The sequence below is a fragment of the Macrosteles quadrilineatus genome, unplaced genomic scaffold, assembly GCF_028750875.1.
Source record: "Macrosteles quadrilineatus isolate MER2022 unplaced genomic scaffold, UCM_ALF_1.0 Scaffold_9__3_contigs__length_116548681, whole genome shotgun sequence".
NCBI classification, from domain to species: domain Eukaryota; kingdom Metazoa; phylum Arthropoda; class Insecta; order Hemiptera; family Cicadellidae; genus Macrosteles; species Macrosteles quadrilineatus.
The window spans coordinates 83,051,331-83,068,277 of record NW_026542602.1 but is presented as its reverse complement, the minus strand read 5'-3'; the positions used below and the strand labels follow the sequence as shown (position 1 = coordinate 83,068,277).

Here is a 16,947-nt window from a genome sequence, read left to right as displayed (position 1 = left end):
TTACAAATAGTTTGTTTATTTGTTTATCATATTTGTTAGAATCCTAAAAAAAGAGCTTCCCTAATTGTTTCTTAGTTCATCAACTGGGGTGTTTATATCAATGTATAAAATCGTACTTATCATTTGTGGACCCTGTATGTTACCTATTCCACTCAATTACCCTCGCTCTCTCATACTTGACTAACTGTCTTGATGGTTGTGGTGTTTAAGGTGAATGACCAGATCATAGAGGTGGACGGCAAGTCTCTGGTCGGAGTGACACAAGCTTACGCAGCCTCTGTGTTGCGCAACACTTGCGGACCCGTCAAGTTTGTCATCGGACGAGAGAAAGATCCTCACAACAGCGAAGTGGCGCAACTCATCAGGCAATCTCTGCAGGTTTGTCACTCTTAAGTCATACCTAGTAGCCTGCCCCTGCCAAGATATTATTCAAATACAATAAAAATCAACCCTAACTTAAAACGGTGGGTGGCTAACAATAAATTATGATTCGTTTGCTAGAAAAATGTGTTCATTTTATTTCTGTTTGCCCCATATTTAAAGACTATAAGTTTTATTTTGGCTGTCCAATTCTGAGAAGGGAGCAATAAATAGTAATTTTGAATGGGAATGACATGCGCAAGTTATTTAAAAGATGCTTTGTCAAAAAGATGGGACTTAATTCAAAAATTTAATTTGTTAAAATTAATCACTTTACAGATTTTATTGGAGGAAAATTTATTATAATTTAAGTTAATATTATTATTGAATTTATGTTGAGTGCTGACCAAGTAAGCTAGCCGCAAAGACATTTCCATTGACATATTTAGTGATAAGTAAAACCAATTGTAAATTGTATATATCTTGGGTGAAATATAATCACTTAATCATTTCGATTTTATTTCAATCGAAATGATGCATGGAAATGGCACAGTCTTTTTCTAGAAATTTAGATGAATTATTCAGCTGTAATGTATACCCAATTTGGGATTTACTTGTTTCCACTCTCTATACATTAAACCATAGACAAAAAGAATTAAATATAGACTGTCAGTCGTGCTGCGGTTACCATGGTTACCATAGGTTCTGGCGCAGACTGCTGGAAGCGCCGTGTAGTTACGTAGCGCGTATGCCGTAACCACATGGCGCTCCCAGCGGTGTGCGCCAGAACCTATGGTAACCGCAGCGCAGCTGACAGCCTATATTTAATTATTTTTGTCTATGATTAAACTGAGTTTTGGTTTTGCATTATCATATGATGTTTGGCCAGGCTGACAGAGAGAGAGAAGAGCACAGGCGGCAGATGGAACGGCAACGCAACCAACTGTTGGATCAAGAGAACAACCAGTTGGCATCAACCAACGAACATGACAACGACCAACGGACAAACGAGGACATCAGCTTGGAGGGCCTCAAACTGTTGTTGCAAGAGGTAACTGGACTTCATAACATGTGCTGTACTTATAATATGATGACTTGGTTGTAAGAAATTTAAAATTAAGTTGCATTCATGTATTAGGTCTTGAAATATATTGAAAAATGCACAATAGAGTACAATTTTGCATCAGATCAGTGAAAAATAAATCTTACAGAATGTGGAATCAGATTTCTGCTTCTTTCTACAGTTGGAACTAAGTTGAAACACTGTCTTAACAGGGTATGTTTGATTATGAATATAATATAACCAGACAACAACTGATTTATAGAAATACATATTCAACATTTGTTAAACCAGAATTTAACTATAGTTTATTAGAAATTAGAAATAAAGAACCTTATTATGATTGTTGACTTGTGTTGTAAATAGTAGTATTTATAAAAAAATTTAAAAAGGTTGAGATAAAGTTATCAATTACGACAAAAATAAATTGAGAATGAAAATAATGATTATCAGGTTTCAGATCCATTAATTTTAGGTAAGGCATGTTTCCGAAGAAACTTTGGTATTTAGCTCTACTTAATGTTATAAATTACTGAAAATTATTGTATCATGTAGTAATCCTTTTTAGCTACTTGTGGTAAAAGCTAGAAATTTACTGAAGTTTCACATTGTTTTTACTTCTAAATCTGTCCATTATGTGTACATCTGTGAATATGTTATTTGAGTTGGTATTTAAGTGTACTTTCTTATTTACGTAATGTTTCTTTCTTTCCATTTCAAAAAGCCATACATCAGATTTACATTTGTTATTGTTATCTTCTTACAACTGTCTCTTTCCTTCAACCTTATAATGCACGATTACGGTATGTTCCATGTTTTTCTTGCCAGGTTAAGTAGGGGCTATGTTTTTAACTGTGAAAAACAGAAATTGGTTTAAAACCAGTATTAAATTATTTCTTTTTGTAAGTTAAAAATACCGCTGTTGTAAAACCAGAGAAGTTCGGGCCAAGACCCGGAGGCACCCAAAGTAAAAAAGTGCAGCCTACAGCCTTGTAGTTATCAGGCCAATAGTTTTATCAACTGTCCCCAAGATTAAGTATTTTTTGGGAAATCATCATTATTAAAACATAAACTATTTACAATGCCAACATAACCTCCTCCACTGGGGTCATGAGCTGGGATAAGTGTTGTGGCATGACTGTGGCATGTTTCAGAGCCGACTGCGTACTGCAGTTGCGGATGCCGAAGTAGCCACTTTAAAGGCTCGGGTGAGAGTTTGTTGCATGGTTCGCTGTTTTCTAACATTGAGTTTCTTCTACTAATGCGGTGTTGGCTTTGAAAAGTTTGTTGGCGGTTTATAATTTAAATTGACTAAACCTCGGTTCATCTACTTGTTCAAAGTTTTTTTAGTGCAATGTGCAAGAATATTCAAAAGATTGGTTTGTGTGTATTTGATTCATGATTTCCATTAATTACTACAAACTTGGTCCTCAGGGTTCGATCATGTATCAGATAACTAAAGTTGACGTTTCGGCCTTGTCTTAGATAGCCAAACACTTGCATCGATGATGGCTTTCTGTAACGAGGCCAAAACGTCAGCTCCTAGTTATCAGTTTATGTCTTTGACACCGTCGAATCTTGAAGACCAAGTTCAACTGACTCAAAAGTCAAAAGGTAATGGTGGCTAGGGCTCCTATATAATGGAGCTACTAAAAAAAAAAACCTAAGTCTTCCTTTTAACTTATAGCAATGCTAAACATGGCCAGATTAACCGACGTTTACTGTTTAAGTGATTTTTCACTTTCTTGTGATATTTACTATGGTTTCTTTGCTTGTTTTGTTAAAATTATGCTTTGGCGATTTGCTGGGAAATAACTTTGTTTTAGGCTTTGAAATTAACAAATCACGTAGTAATTTGATGGAATACTAAAAATGTATTGTAATTGAGCATCCTCAAGGTGTAATCTCACCTCAGATTGTTACTAGTCTGTAACAGATCAATGGTTTTGCATTCTGTTATAATGAGTTACACTTTGTAGTTTAAATTCTTTAAAATATCTTGCAGTAAAAGAAAATGACAATTTGTTGGGCTAAAATTGGATATTTTAAGGGATTATTCTTTTCCGGGGTTAATGGAAGATTCAATTTTAAAACATTATGTCTTCTAATGTTTGATGATTGTTTTAAGAATATTGTTACTATTCATATTTAAAGAGTTTTCATGAAATTATATTAATTTAGCAATATTAACCTTTGTCTATTAGTAACCACCCTTGCAAAAGTTAAATTTTGAACATTCTAATGTCTTAACTAAAATAAAAGTATAACATTTTTTTCCTCGTGAGAGTTAAGTGGTAAGTTTTGGCTCCATAGATAGTTGTCCAATTTACTTAACCATCGATTTTAAGCATGGGAATGGGACTAATGCGTAGCTGAATTTTTTTAAGGTATGCAACTAAATCCTTTGGTCAGCTTAGAAGTAATGGTTTGCAGCTAATTTAATAGAACTATCTAGTCTAAGCTAACATTAAATAAATGATTATCTTATGTTGATTTCTGTTTTTGCTGCCTTCAGTTTATTAGGTGAAAGTAATAAATTCTAGCTGTGTACTCACAGTACAATTCAAACTGATTTGCCTTGTCACCAAGTGTATTAGTTAGTCCACTTTTCATCTTAACGTCACTCTCAACAGTATCTCTACTTGATATCTGCACTGAAATTCACCAAGAATACACCACAAGTGTATGTGTGCGTGAGTTAGAACTGCAGAAGTGCAATGATCCCTTTAATTGGCTTACAGCTAAAGGCGGGTTTACCTAGCTGCCTAATACGGCTGAGGGACTGTGAATGTTGTGCAGTTTTTTTAGCGCTTGCGTTTTTCAGCTATGGCATTTTCCTAGAGCTGCAATATTCAATTGCAGAGTTGGTTTATGCATCAGTTTTTAGTAGTGTCCACAGTTTGTCTCTTTTTAAGACGTTCTTGATATCTGGATGTGCGTTCTAGATAAACTTGTGTTCCACGACTAGTTCTATTCAATTGTTTATCCTCAGACTAAAAATTTTAGTCCAGTATGATATTGGTAAATGAAAAGAATAAACATTTTAACTAAATTAATGATTGTAGTTTAAAGCTAAATTGTCGCATTTCACCCTTCAGAATTTAAAGTAACGGGAACTAAATAATTAACCGATTAAATTTGTTAACAAGACGACACTGTCACGACTGAGAACCGTTACAATTCACTACCGCTTGATGAACTATACTAGAAATAGTCCAAGAGCACATATATGTCATGCAGGGTGTGGAACTGATTGCTCATGGAACAGTCGCCTGTCTCGCAGCCTGCCGTGGGATACAGTCCCTGCTGAATTCACCAGCTAGGGAAATGCCTGCACCAGACCCTTGTGTGTTGATTTGGTGTCGAAAAACGCAGCCATAATTGGTAACCGAATTAGGCAGTTAGGAAAACTCCCTTAAATGTGTGTTGCTGTTGTTGGAGTGATGGTTGTGATTGTATGACAGGTGGAGGAGTTGGAAGAGACCGGAGCCAGCAGGGAGGAGACTATGGAGAGGTTACGACAGGCAAGTTTACGTGTCAGAGAGGTTGAGCGCAGTCTGGCCTCGGCTAGGAAGGATGTGTCAACGTATCAAGACATGCTAGAACAGTCTCAGGTCAGTTGTCAGACTTGGAATTTGCTTACTCTGGAAGCTGCTAAACCCCTGTCTGGTAGCAGAAATTGCTAACTCTTAGTCATAACACATTTGGCCGGCCAATTAATCAAAGATTCCAGACTCCGTAGGTGCTGACGCAGCGCACATACTGATAAGACTCACTGACTGACTAATCCCCAATATATTATGGGATCAATACCATGATACCATCAGAAGTACAATTTTGGCAACACTATTCAATACTCTTTGTGCTTAGCTCCCATTGAGCGGGGCTAGGCTTCACATTGGTAGTTAGGGAGTCCGCCAAGGGACCAAGTTAGCCAGTTCATACTCGGTCGTAGCTCACTAATCCTGGCTTTAGCACGTTTTAGTGAGTTTCGGAGTTAGCCAATTTTGAGATCAAACAAGTTAGTGGGTACCGCACAACAACCGTATTTGAAGATAGGGAATTTTAACATAGGATTATCAAACTTAAGAGATAGTCAATTCTTCATACCCATTTTTGAAGGTAGCATTTCAAGAATCAGCTGTGTCCACTGTCCAGTGTATATGTTTTGATTTATTATATCTATATCATATCTGCCCTCCTGTCCTCTCTGTTTGTAATCAGAGATCTCTTTCAGAGTGTGTAAATAGAAATTCATAATGTCACTCAATGTTAAGGCTACAAAATATTCACTGGCCTAGTGATTCTTTTTGTATTTTTATTGATGAGACAAATTGGCGTATTAACTGTTTAATCTGCACTCTAATATGTTTGACTAGTCAGTTAGGCTTGTAACTTGCATCATTATCAAACTTTGACTGTGGTATCCTGTAATCAATAAATGGAATGGACTATTTAAAACTTTATCAGAAGAGTGACAAAGCACCTGTACTTAAAGTTAACTTTGTACAGTTAACATCGTAGTTAACTTTGTATTATTAACATTGTTTTTCTTGTTTCAATTTACCCATCAGGCTTGGTAGACTTATCGATATTATTAAAATAAGGTTTGTGATCTGATTACCATTGCAAGGTATTCAGTAAATGTTTCACTGACAGCACTTGATGATTTGTTGGCAGGGTCAGTACATTGTGCTGGAGAAGAAATATTACAAGGCCAAGAGGTTGCTGAGGGAGTTTCTGCAAAGAGAAACAGACCTGTTGCACAGAGAGGAGTTCTACATTCAACTACTTCAAGAGAAGGACACTGAGTACAACGCATTGGTCAAGGCACTCAAAGACAGGGTGAGTCAACCTAGACGGAGAAAATCAATGAGTTGTCAGTGGTGCAAGTTACACTTTATGTGGTTAGTCGTTGGGGAGGTATACATAGTCCAAAAGCCCAAAGTAGAAATACCCTATGTTACCTTTTTTTGTGGTCACCTGTTAAAAAAAATCATTTAAATATAGATGCCACACAGTATAATTTATTTCTAAAATCCTACACTCATATCCCTTCATACTTGTCTAAAAATGCCTACCTTCGTATAGTCGCCATTTCAGACTTAAGTATTAAAGAAATATTTTGTTACCTCGCTCTTTCATTAAAAGAATTTATGTTCTGTTTGAGGTTGACAGAAAAACTTAATTAGAGGTATCTGTTGACGTATGTGATAAAGACATCAAACCTAATGTGTATTGCCCACCACTTTGGAAAGTTTTTTACCCTATAGAGAAGTAGTTTATTACCATAATCTTGATTTATTGTAACACCTAATTAGTCTGGGGCCATTTTGAGGTTCCCAGAAGCCAAAACACCACACTTCATTTAGATCATCATATTTAGGCACGATAATTCTGTAAAGATTCTCAGATTTTCATCTCAATTTAAATTCAAAAGTTTTTTTTATATTTTTTAAAAATACCTTTGTGTTTCCAGGACATTCCTCTTCCTGTACCTCCCTTCACTGAAAAACCTGATGATTTGCAGAAACCACCAAAAACTCATGTGTTTCCCAATCCTTCTCCTTCAAGCAAAAACACTGAAGCTTGTAAAATTGTTCAAGCACTTTTTTCTGAAAAAAGCTCTAGCAGAAATACTGCAAGGGAAACAAAGGTTGAAAATCCTATGAAAAATGTCACTTTTAGGAAAAAATCGCCAGGCGATAGACGCAATTCGGGTTCTGGCGGCTTCAAAGATATTGTGTGGGAAGAAAATAATAGTAACGGGAGAACTGAATGTTCTGAAAACCAGGAAGATTGCAGTGGGGGACAAGTCCTTTCATTATCTAAAGCCTTTGAACGACTAAGTTTTAGTGATGGCAAAAACTTGCAAAAGAAAAGTATGCAAAGATTTGAATTGCCTCGTCCATACACACCTGTCAAATGTAGTGCTAAACCTTGGCCTCCCAGCCCTCACTTGTATACTGATGATATTTAAACATTAATAACTCAAAACTTTAAACATAATAAATGTTTCGATTTTTATATTACTAGAACTGTTTTTATATTTTGTTATCGATATAACGTTATTACAGTATTCTGGACTCAAAACTTTGACATGCTTAATCAACTATTGCTGTTTGATGTTGAAATAAAGTTGTTTTGTTACTGAATTGTTATGAACATAGATAGGAGTTTTATTTTAAAGGTTCGTTATTTATATTCTTGTAAAATGCAGTTTTGAACTGTTCAATGTTTGAAATAAAGTTTATTTGAATTTGAAACTTTGTGATACTTTGTGTGAACTTTTTGTGAAGATTTGAAACATTAGATTTGGTATAGTTAAACACAGATTATTTGTTCTCAAATTCTGCTACTTGTAAAAGCAAGTTAGTTCTTTCTAACTAATTTAGTTTGCAGCTTATGCGATTCAATGTACAGGTTCTCATGATCAAGGTTATTTTATGCCATTTGACTTTGACATGAATAAATAAAATTAAACTTGCCTAGCTTAACTCTTTTTGTTCAAGAGAAAAAGCAGGGACAAAAAACCTGGATACGCTATCAAATAATACAGCAAAAAATGTGTCAAGCACAATTTTGAGCTTAGTTTCCTTCCACAATGCTACACTTTACAGTTATTGTCAATATTCTATTCAATTTAATCAAATCCAAGACGAAACCCAATACACTAAATTTTGATCAGTCCCCACCACCAATGAATTTGTCAGATCTGAAAACAAACTATACCGGATCGAAGTATAAAACTAACACAACAAGCGGCAAGTGAAACAACGTTCCCTGTGCGGGGCTAAGCTCACACTGGATCAATACTTTAGAGTTAGGAATGCTAGTGCTACGTAGTCCGCCGCGCATGCCAGTCCCGCACTACGTTAAATAACGTAGGCCGCCGCGTTAGTTATCAGATTTTTTGTAAATTTTTTGGTCCCAATTAGTGTCTTTTAATACCATATATGTATTTTAAATTATTTTTAATGGTAACCACTTGAATCCTGGTCTTGTTACTAGCAAACTGTTATATATCACTGAGAATAAATAACAATACCAACTAACCCGGTCAAATTTAAAAATGCTTAGTCTGCAGATTTGCTGCAATCGGGGGTATTTTACAGATATATTTTTAAGTGTAAAGCAAATGATGGGTTATTTTAAAACTCCAATCTGTGCCTATTTAGCAGCAACATTCATTGTATCTGTACTAAATTACTTTTAAAGATCATCCAAGTAGAGGCAGAGCTGGTGGAGACTCAGAGGGTGGCAGGGTTGCCTGTAGGATTACCAGGAGGTCCAGCTGTTGCCCCTCGCTTGTCTACGCCTCCGGCCACACGACGACCGTCCGCTCCCCCTCCACCACTACTGCAGCAACTGGGGGCCGAGCTCAGTGAAACTGAGGACAGCGCTGACGAGCAAGACAGGACAGCCACTGTGGAGAGAAAGGTGATGTAAAATATCCCTTAAAATCAGCTGTATAAATTGGTGTATGTACCTGTATTAATGTGAGTCAGAACGTTGCAGTAGAGCAACCATTTTAAACTCAGATTGGAGTTATTATCAGGCAAGTTCTAGATCTTGACGCTTTATTTGAAGTTTGTCAACATTAATAATGAACAGAACATATACACATGCACGCTAAGATAAAATCTTGAACATTTTAGTGAAAATGAGGGTTCCTACCTCATCTGTGAAAGACCATAAGGTAAAAAGCTTAGTTATCTTTTGTAAGCAAGTTGAAGAAAAAAAGAGGTTAAGGTTAGTAGCTAGTTAGGTGTATTGTTACAGATTAAGAATGACAGGTTTTTCTTGGAGTTATTATATAGGAGGATTTACTTTCTTTTGAGTAAGTCACAAGCTTAATACTAATATGTTGGTCATAGGTGCCAGCCAAAGAAGAGTTTGATAAGGCTGTTCCCCAACATGAGCTGCTGGACAGTTCGGCTCACAAGAGCAAAGCAGAGTTGGCTATGAGAGGAGGGCTGGCAAACAGACAAGCTCCAACAGGCAAACGATCTGGCGGACTTAGCAACAGCAGCTCCGTGAGTAGACATACATGTTATTGAATATGATCTCAGATAGCTCTTACACAAGAAGAAAGGTTGAAGGGAGCAAGCTGGTCTAGTGGTTGAGCGTGTTACCTCAGTCCGTAAAGTCCCAGGTTCAGACCCTGCTAATCACCATTGGATTTCATCTAAGTGATAGTGCCGCAACTCTCGGTCTAGCCTGAAGTAATGTGTAAAACGGTTCCGGGCTAACGCCTAGCATACTAGGAAGAAAGGCTTTTACAGTCATTAACACCATAAACCAGTATTTCTATAGACATCCCAAGAACAAAACAACCTGAGCAGAAACTTAAGATAACAAGATTCGCGCCGGTAGGTGTGGCGTACCCTTCAAACTTGCGCGGCTCAAATGGCCCAAGGTTCTTTTGTTTCTGGGATGTCTATCTTGTGACAGACAGAAACTCATTTTTAAGTTCTGAGCTGACGTTTCGGCCTTGTTTCCAGTTCACTAGTACTAGAAGATGATAGTACCTTTCACTTGTTCCGGCGAACTGTTCTGGAGATGGTTTTCTACAATAAGGCCAAAACCTCAGCACTTAATACCTACATTTAGTCCGTAATTTAGTCATACTCCCAAAAAAAAAAAAACTAATTTAAAATGTTATGTAAAGTAGCAAAGTAGATTTTGTGGGAATGGTAAGCTAAACAAAAAGAAGTACTTTTACCTCATTTAGAAGAGTTGGATTTTTTATACTACTCGTAGGTACAAAACAAAGTATGTATGTAATAAAATTATACAGTTGTTGTGGGTGGAGCAAAATGTTAAGGAGTTTTGATCGGCTATATTGAAATGTCGTTTCAGAGTTTAAAATAATTAAAGAATATAGATTTGGATAGCTGCTGTTGTTTCAGCTAAACATTTTTTTTAACTGTTAGCAAAGCTATTTGAACCTGTATAAATTTTGTTTCTCTATTGATATTGCAGGACTATGGCCTAGATGAAAGCAATGATGGATCTGATGATGAGGACAGAAGAAGAGCTTTTGCACAACAGTATGGAGATCAAGTTTGGCATTCAGGTACATTCAATTTAAAATCAACTTGTGCATTATGTACGAGGGTTGTTTTTTTTCAACCTCCGATAGGCTATGAACAAAAGACAAGTTCATATAAAACATTAAATTTATTACCAAAAGTTTGGTTCATTTATGGTTACTTTTTGACATAATCACCAAAGAGATTGAGACATTTGCTATATCTGTGCACCAGTTTTTTAATACCCTCTTCAAGAAAAGTGGCCGCCAGTACATTCCAAAAAACAAAAAAAATCAAAAAACTAAAAAATGTCAAAAAATTAAAAAATCTAGAAAAAATAAAAAAAGGACTTTAAAATGTCTAGAAATTCAGTAAACAAATCAATAATGGCGAATCTGTGGTTTATTTAACCATTCTGCCAACTTGTTGAACCAGCTCATTACTGTCGTTTCAGATGACTTGGTTCAACAGTTTGACAGGATGGTTAAATAAACCACAGATTCACCATTATTGCTTTGTTTACTGAATTTCTAGACATTTTAAAGTCCTTTTTTTTTATTTTTTCTTGATTTTTTTATTTTTTTTTACATTTTTTGTGTTTTGAATTTTTTTGTTTTTTGAATGTACTGGCGGCCACTTTTCTTGAAGAGGGTATTAAAAAGCTGGTGCACAGATATAGCAAATGTCTCAATCTCTTTGGTGATTATGTCAAAAAGTAACCATAAATGGACCAAACTTTTGGTAATAAATTTAATGTTTTATATGAACTTGTCTTTTGTTCATAGCCTATCGGAGGTTGAAAAAAAAACAACCCTCGTACAATGGCCCAAGTCAAAAATAGATGTAGAAATTGCTGTATCTACATTACACTATCAGGCCTTCAATGTTTCTTATCTTATTGTCGGGTGTATAATAATGTATTTGTTAACACTTCCTTGAAGATAAACCTCTCATGAATTGTGAACAGTTGTGTAGGTTCTATCAACAATTGCAACAGTAGACTCCTCAAACCTTTTACAGTAACAGTTTTATGTCCTTTGGTCAAACAGTATGGACACTGAAATCCTTGCTTTGCACCCTTTTTTGACTATCTCATTAAGCTATGGCATCCTTCTAATTGAATAGCTAGTTTGGTTGAATTCTTGGAGTGCAGATTCTTAATGCTCGCTATTTACAAAAACCTGGGCTTTTGCTTTTACTGTGCTAAGGTTGTGAATGGGTATAAGGTTTTAAAACATTTTTCCTCAAGTGTGGATCATTCCTACCTTTCCTATATTTGTATTGTTATTTTCTATTTATTGTACAATACAGTGCTGGAACTTATGATACGTTTACAGGACAGTTAGCTGGACCTCCTCCCTCACTGGCTGAGCAACTGAAGCAAGTGTTAGCTGAGAGAGAACGTAGAGCTCAACACGGAGAGATGAACACTTCTACTACATCTACATCGTCAGCTCCTACATCACTGGAGGAGGAATTCAGCATGGCTGTTAACCAAGCTAATGCTAAAAGTGAGCAACATTTCTAACGTTGATAGGAGTCTGAGGGCCAAGCTTTTTCATTTCAGGTCAGGTCGGGTGAAAATTTTGGCCATAGAGTCTCAAGCCAAATTCGGGTCTGACCAAAATCCGGTTGCTTTGGAAAGATTTCTAAGATTAATTAATTTACCCCTCTCAGCAGAAAGAATATTATACATGACCTATGTATGAACATCTTCCACAATCACAGCAAAAACTAGAACGCCTGCCACAGTTACGGTGAAATCGAAACCATCAGCGGTCATGGTGATATTGTGTACATCTTCTTTTATCACATTATCATCATCATAACCGTTTCCCACGGGTGCAGCGAAACCGTTTAACATAATCTGCAATTGTGGGAAATCTTCAATTTCCGTTTGCGCATCTACACAGATGCTTTCTGCAATTGCAAAAATAAAAGCTCGGATTGGCTTAACCCAGCCCAATTTTGTGCCTAAAATTATCTTGGCCCAATACGACCCTTAAAGCTAACTGTTGGCTTGACCCAAACCAAAAATATTGGGGACCCGCAGACCCTTACAAATAAAGTATTGCTGCTGCTTTTCCAAATGGCAGATGTTTCCCATTTGTAGCCCAGAAAGTAAATACATCCTACCTTGAAAACAAACACTTCATAGTCCTTACTAAAAAGTCTTTTATATGAGTGGCTTATATTTGCATTAGTTGACAATACTTTATCCTCTCTTAACAATCAATGTTTGTGTGACAGTCAAGAAAGGCCTGATCCCCGGCACCCTACAGTACCCTTGGCAGCAGAGTTCTCCCTCTTCATCAGGCAGTGTATCTCCGGGAGTATTAACAGCTGATCCTAGCCCTTCCAAACTAGGGTCTACAGGTCAGTTTTGCTTAAGTGTTTTCCTGCCCCATGTGAGGAAATGTTGAATAAAAATATAATTTATGTTGTTTCCAAACAAATATTTTATATTCACTTTTGAAAAGAATTGTGATTAATCTATGTCAGCTAATTTTATCCTCGGGACAGCCACAGTTTTGAAAGACTGTTTCATTCATCAATTCAAATTCAAAAAGGTTTTTTGTCTTATCTTTTTAAAACAAAAAAATCTAATATATCTTGTTTTACAAACTATACCAAGATCGCCTGATAAAAATTAAAAACTGTCTAGGATTGCTGCGTAAACCAATATAAAATTTTAATTACTGGTGAATCATTATTTTATATATGATTTCCAAATTATGTCAAAAACAAGGCAAGAACGTGTATCCTCTTATCTATTATATTATTAAAGTGATACAATCAAATTTTATGTAAACGGTTAAGGTCATTTACCAAATAAAAATATTGGCATATGGCACATCAAAATTAAGCTTATAGAGTGTGTAGATTTGCCAAAAAGTATTGATATGGACGAATTTCCTAAGGGCTTTGCCCCACAGGCTGATTTCCAAAGGGCTACGCCTGGCATGCTTCCAACGTTTACATGATTAAATTTAATTTATGAAGATTGAATAGGGTTATGTTTGGTTTTAAGTGAGGTTGAATACGTTTTGTAAAGTATTGCTCAAAGTTTCATTTTTTTTATTTATATAGTAATCTACATGTGAATAGGCTTGACTAAAATTGAAGAAAATGGTAAAACATGTCATTCATAAAGCATCAATATGAAGCAATAATTTATGCTATTGCTACACTAAGGTATGTTATAATATTCTTAGGGATCTATTAACATCAAAAGTAGGGGTTTGAAAGTAAGCAGGTTTACGCTTTTAAATCAGTTTATATTTTCAAACTAAATCATGGAGTTGCTGTATTTTAAAACACACATCAGCACCACTTTAATAGCTCTCTAGGTCACATTTTCTTCCCGTTGCAAAGCACGGGTATAGCAGCTTGTATTATTTTATTTATCTGCTACGAACATATGATATTCCTTATAACAACATGTTTGTAACTGTTACATTGCAGACTCCAGTGATGTGTGGAGTCCGCCCCAGCCGTCAGATCTCAACTCGTCCACCTCTAGTGAGAGGAAGTCTTCCACCCATATTTGGCACTCGGCTCCAGTCAGTGACTGGTCGAAAGAACAGGTACGATGCAGATATGTCTTAGATTTAGGTGTGCATGTTACATTCTAAAATAAACGAATATCTATCTATGTGGATGTCATCTTTGACTATTGATAGAACTAGAGATTCCATATCCATGATAAAGCTGTAGCCAGTTTTTTTTTACAAAATGGACACAGTTAAATTGAGCCCTCAACAGATTCACTGATGTAGATTGCTGATTTCGTCGCATACGTAGACGTTTCAACCAAGTCAAATTGATAGGATGAATTGTAAGCTAAAGCATCTGTTATGTCTTGAAAACTATCTCAGTTACAAATAAACGGTATCAGCAATCTGACACATACTTTCTCCCATTAGCTTGTCAACAACCTTTATCATGAGCGATGAGAGTAACTAACTATGATATTTACTTACTTACTGCTGTGGCCACTGGTACCCTAGGTGGTACTTGGCCTCCCCAACACACTGCCTCCATAGGTCTCTGCTTCTTCCATCTTTCTTCCTTCTCCCTAGCTTCCTCAGGTCTTTCTCCACTTGGTCGAACCATCTAAGTTTCGGTCTTCCAAGGGGTCTTCTACCTTCTGGGTTATTCCTCAAGATGTTCTTTGATAGGGAGTTGTCATCTTTTCTTAGAATATGCCCTGCCCATCTCAGTCTTCTGCTCTGTACCTCAGCGACAATATCTGGATCCTTAAATAATTCTCTTAGTTCCCAATTATGTCTCGATCTCCATTGTCCATCCTCAAAAATCGGTCCGTACACTTTCCTCAAAATCTTGTTCAACTATGATATTTAATGGGTAAATCACAATGTTTCATTTTATTAGCTTTTTGAACAGTAATTTTATAGGAATGGGGGTTGCACTATTTTTTTTTTTAATTTTAGGACCATAACAGATGAATTAAAATCAAAATCTTGTTTTTTTAATCCTTTTTTCTGTTTTTTTTTATGGGAAAAATAACATAAAGCTACAAAAACTTTAGAACCGTAATTTTTACAGAAATGGGAGTTGTGCCATTTTGTTCAAAATTTAAAGGGATACAACATACCTACTAAATTTTTATAAAAATTGTTCCGGCCATTTTTTATAAAATCTGATTTTTCCGTTATTTTATGGGTTTTATGGGAAAATCAACATTAAAAATCAAAATGAAAAAAAATTAAAAACGCCTGGAGATATTATGGATTAGTACCTACATACCAAATTTCATCACAAACAGACCACAGGTGTAGTCTTTAGCTATGTAAACATCCCAACACACAGACACACACACACACAGATAAAAAATAAGGTAAAAAATTAAATTTTAGACTGGCGCATTCAACTAGGGTCTTTTTCTAACTGAAATTGGTGACAGGTAATCCATTAAGATGGGATGTCTACTTCAGTATCCAAAAATCAATACTGTCATTGTTGTAGCTTTACTCAACCATGTATAAAGAGTACTATTGAAACCACTTCCGATTTGTCATACAGTAGACCCCCTCTTAACCGACCTCGTATTAACCGATAATCGGATTATCCGCCTTCGATCGTAAAATAATACAGTTTGTTTTAACCGACCTTGATTTGAGAGCAGCTCGGTTTAACCGCCGCTTTCTAGGAATCTCGGCATTTCCGCTCCCACGCTGGGCGATGAGAACTGAACCATACGCTTATCTCCACAGGATATGACTAACAATAAGTTATTTTGTGTTGATCACAAAAAATATTGCATAGCCTATTGTCAGTTTGTCATCATCGTTCGTAGCTCGAGCACATCTGATCTGATTTGTTATCTGTGCGGCAAATTTATAACATCATAAAGTGCGTTACGATTTTAAGAACTGGTTATCTTATCGCCGGAGTAAACAAACAACGCAACTTGTAAGGAAGGCAGGGAAAGGGGGTTAACAACTCCAAGGTCAAGATAGTTTTTGTGCCTGGAGCCTCCAGTGAGAGGCTATAAATAAACGTCCTGTTTTGTAACAAAATGGTCGCTTGTATCTTTAATGTCGACAAAAGGTTCTGTACTTTATTACGATGTATTTGGAAAGCATCAATTAATACATTACAGTATTAAAGTTATTAAAATATGAATTTTATTGACTCTTGCCTAGTATTATAATAATATATTCCACTGAAAGTAGGCCTATTTTACTTAACTGTGTTTTGTGTTTATTTGTGACTTTTCTATCAATATGAAAAAGGAGATAAGAGTAGTTTATTTTATAAATAATGCAAGTATGACTTCAAAATAATGATTATATAATTCCAAATGAATAGCACTTCATTATGTTTTGATTTTAGGGATTGCCCGTTTTATCCGACCTTTTGAGTTATCCGACCTAGGTCCGGTCCCATTAGGGTCGGTTAACACTTTTAACCCTGAGCGCAAAATGCCCTTAGTATGGGCGTTACTGGGCAATTTTAGGGTATTATTAAAAATTTGTAGCTTGGTAAAAAAAAACTTTTTTTCTGGTGAATAATATATCAAATTAAAGAGAAAATAATAAGCTTTTAAATGACATATATTTTATTACATTACCGTAGGCTATAAATTACAGGGTTTCAGTTTGAAATAACAAAAAAAATTGAGAAAAACAAAAATTGCAACCGCAAGTACTAACCTAATTAAAAAAGTATTTAATATTTACTTTAGCATAATTATGGCATTTATATCATGTGAAATTGAAGAGAACAACATGCCCTTTCAGGAAATATATACATGTATATAGTTATATTGCTTACCTTACATATTATAACACGAGAAATTGAAATGTCGTTGTCGTATCAGTTCCCAAGCACATCTAGCCTAGGCTTTACTATAGTCTGCTTTGGTATGATACAGTCTAAAACATTCAGGCACACACAATGGTGTTTGGCACTCTGGACACCACCAAGAAGTTTCTTTTCTTCCAGATTTTCCTGTAGAAACTTTGT

The 16,947-nt window shown here is 35.9% G+C and overlaps 1 protein-coding gene across 8 annotated transcripts in view; it reads left to right on the top strand.

The window, feature by feature from the left end:
- The window catches only part of LOC129002018 (neurabin-1), a 68,345-nt gene that overhangs the window by 46,412 nt on the left and 4,986 nt on the right, over positions 1–16,947 (top strand). For 6 of the 8 annotated variants that reach the window (XM_054429509.1, XM_054429507.1, XM_054429508.1 and 3 more), the window contains 11 exons: positions 211–378; positions 1,250–1,411; positions 2,575–2,628; positions 4,885–5,034; positions 6,101–6,265; positions 8,639–8,860; positions 9,298–9,456; positions 10,406–10,499; positions 11,793–11,966; positions 12,706–12,831; positions 13,921–14,042. In XM_054429509.1, coding sequence (XP_054285484.1) covers positions 211–378; positions 1,250–1,411; positions 2,575–2,628; positions 4,885–5,034; positions 6,101–6,265; positions 8,639–8,860; positions 9,298–9,456; positions 10,406–10,499; positions 11,793–11,966; positions 12,706–12,831; positions 13,921–14,042 — 1,596 coding nt within the window. Of the gene's footprint in view, positions 1–210; positions 379–1,249; positions 1,412–2,574; positions 2,629–4,884; positions 5,035–6,100; positions 6,266–6,899; positions 7,635–8,638; positions 8,861–9,297; positions 9,457–10,405; positions 10,500–11,792; positions 11,967–12,705; positions 12,832–13,920; positions 14,043–16,947 lie in introns of those variants that run through there. The other 2 variants (XM_054429510.1, XM_054429511.1) reach the window with 2 other exon arrangements.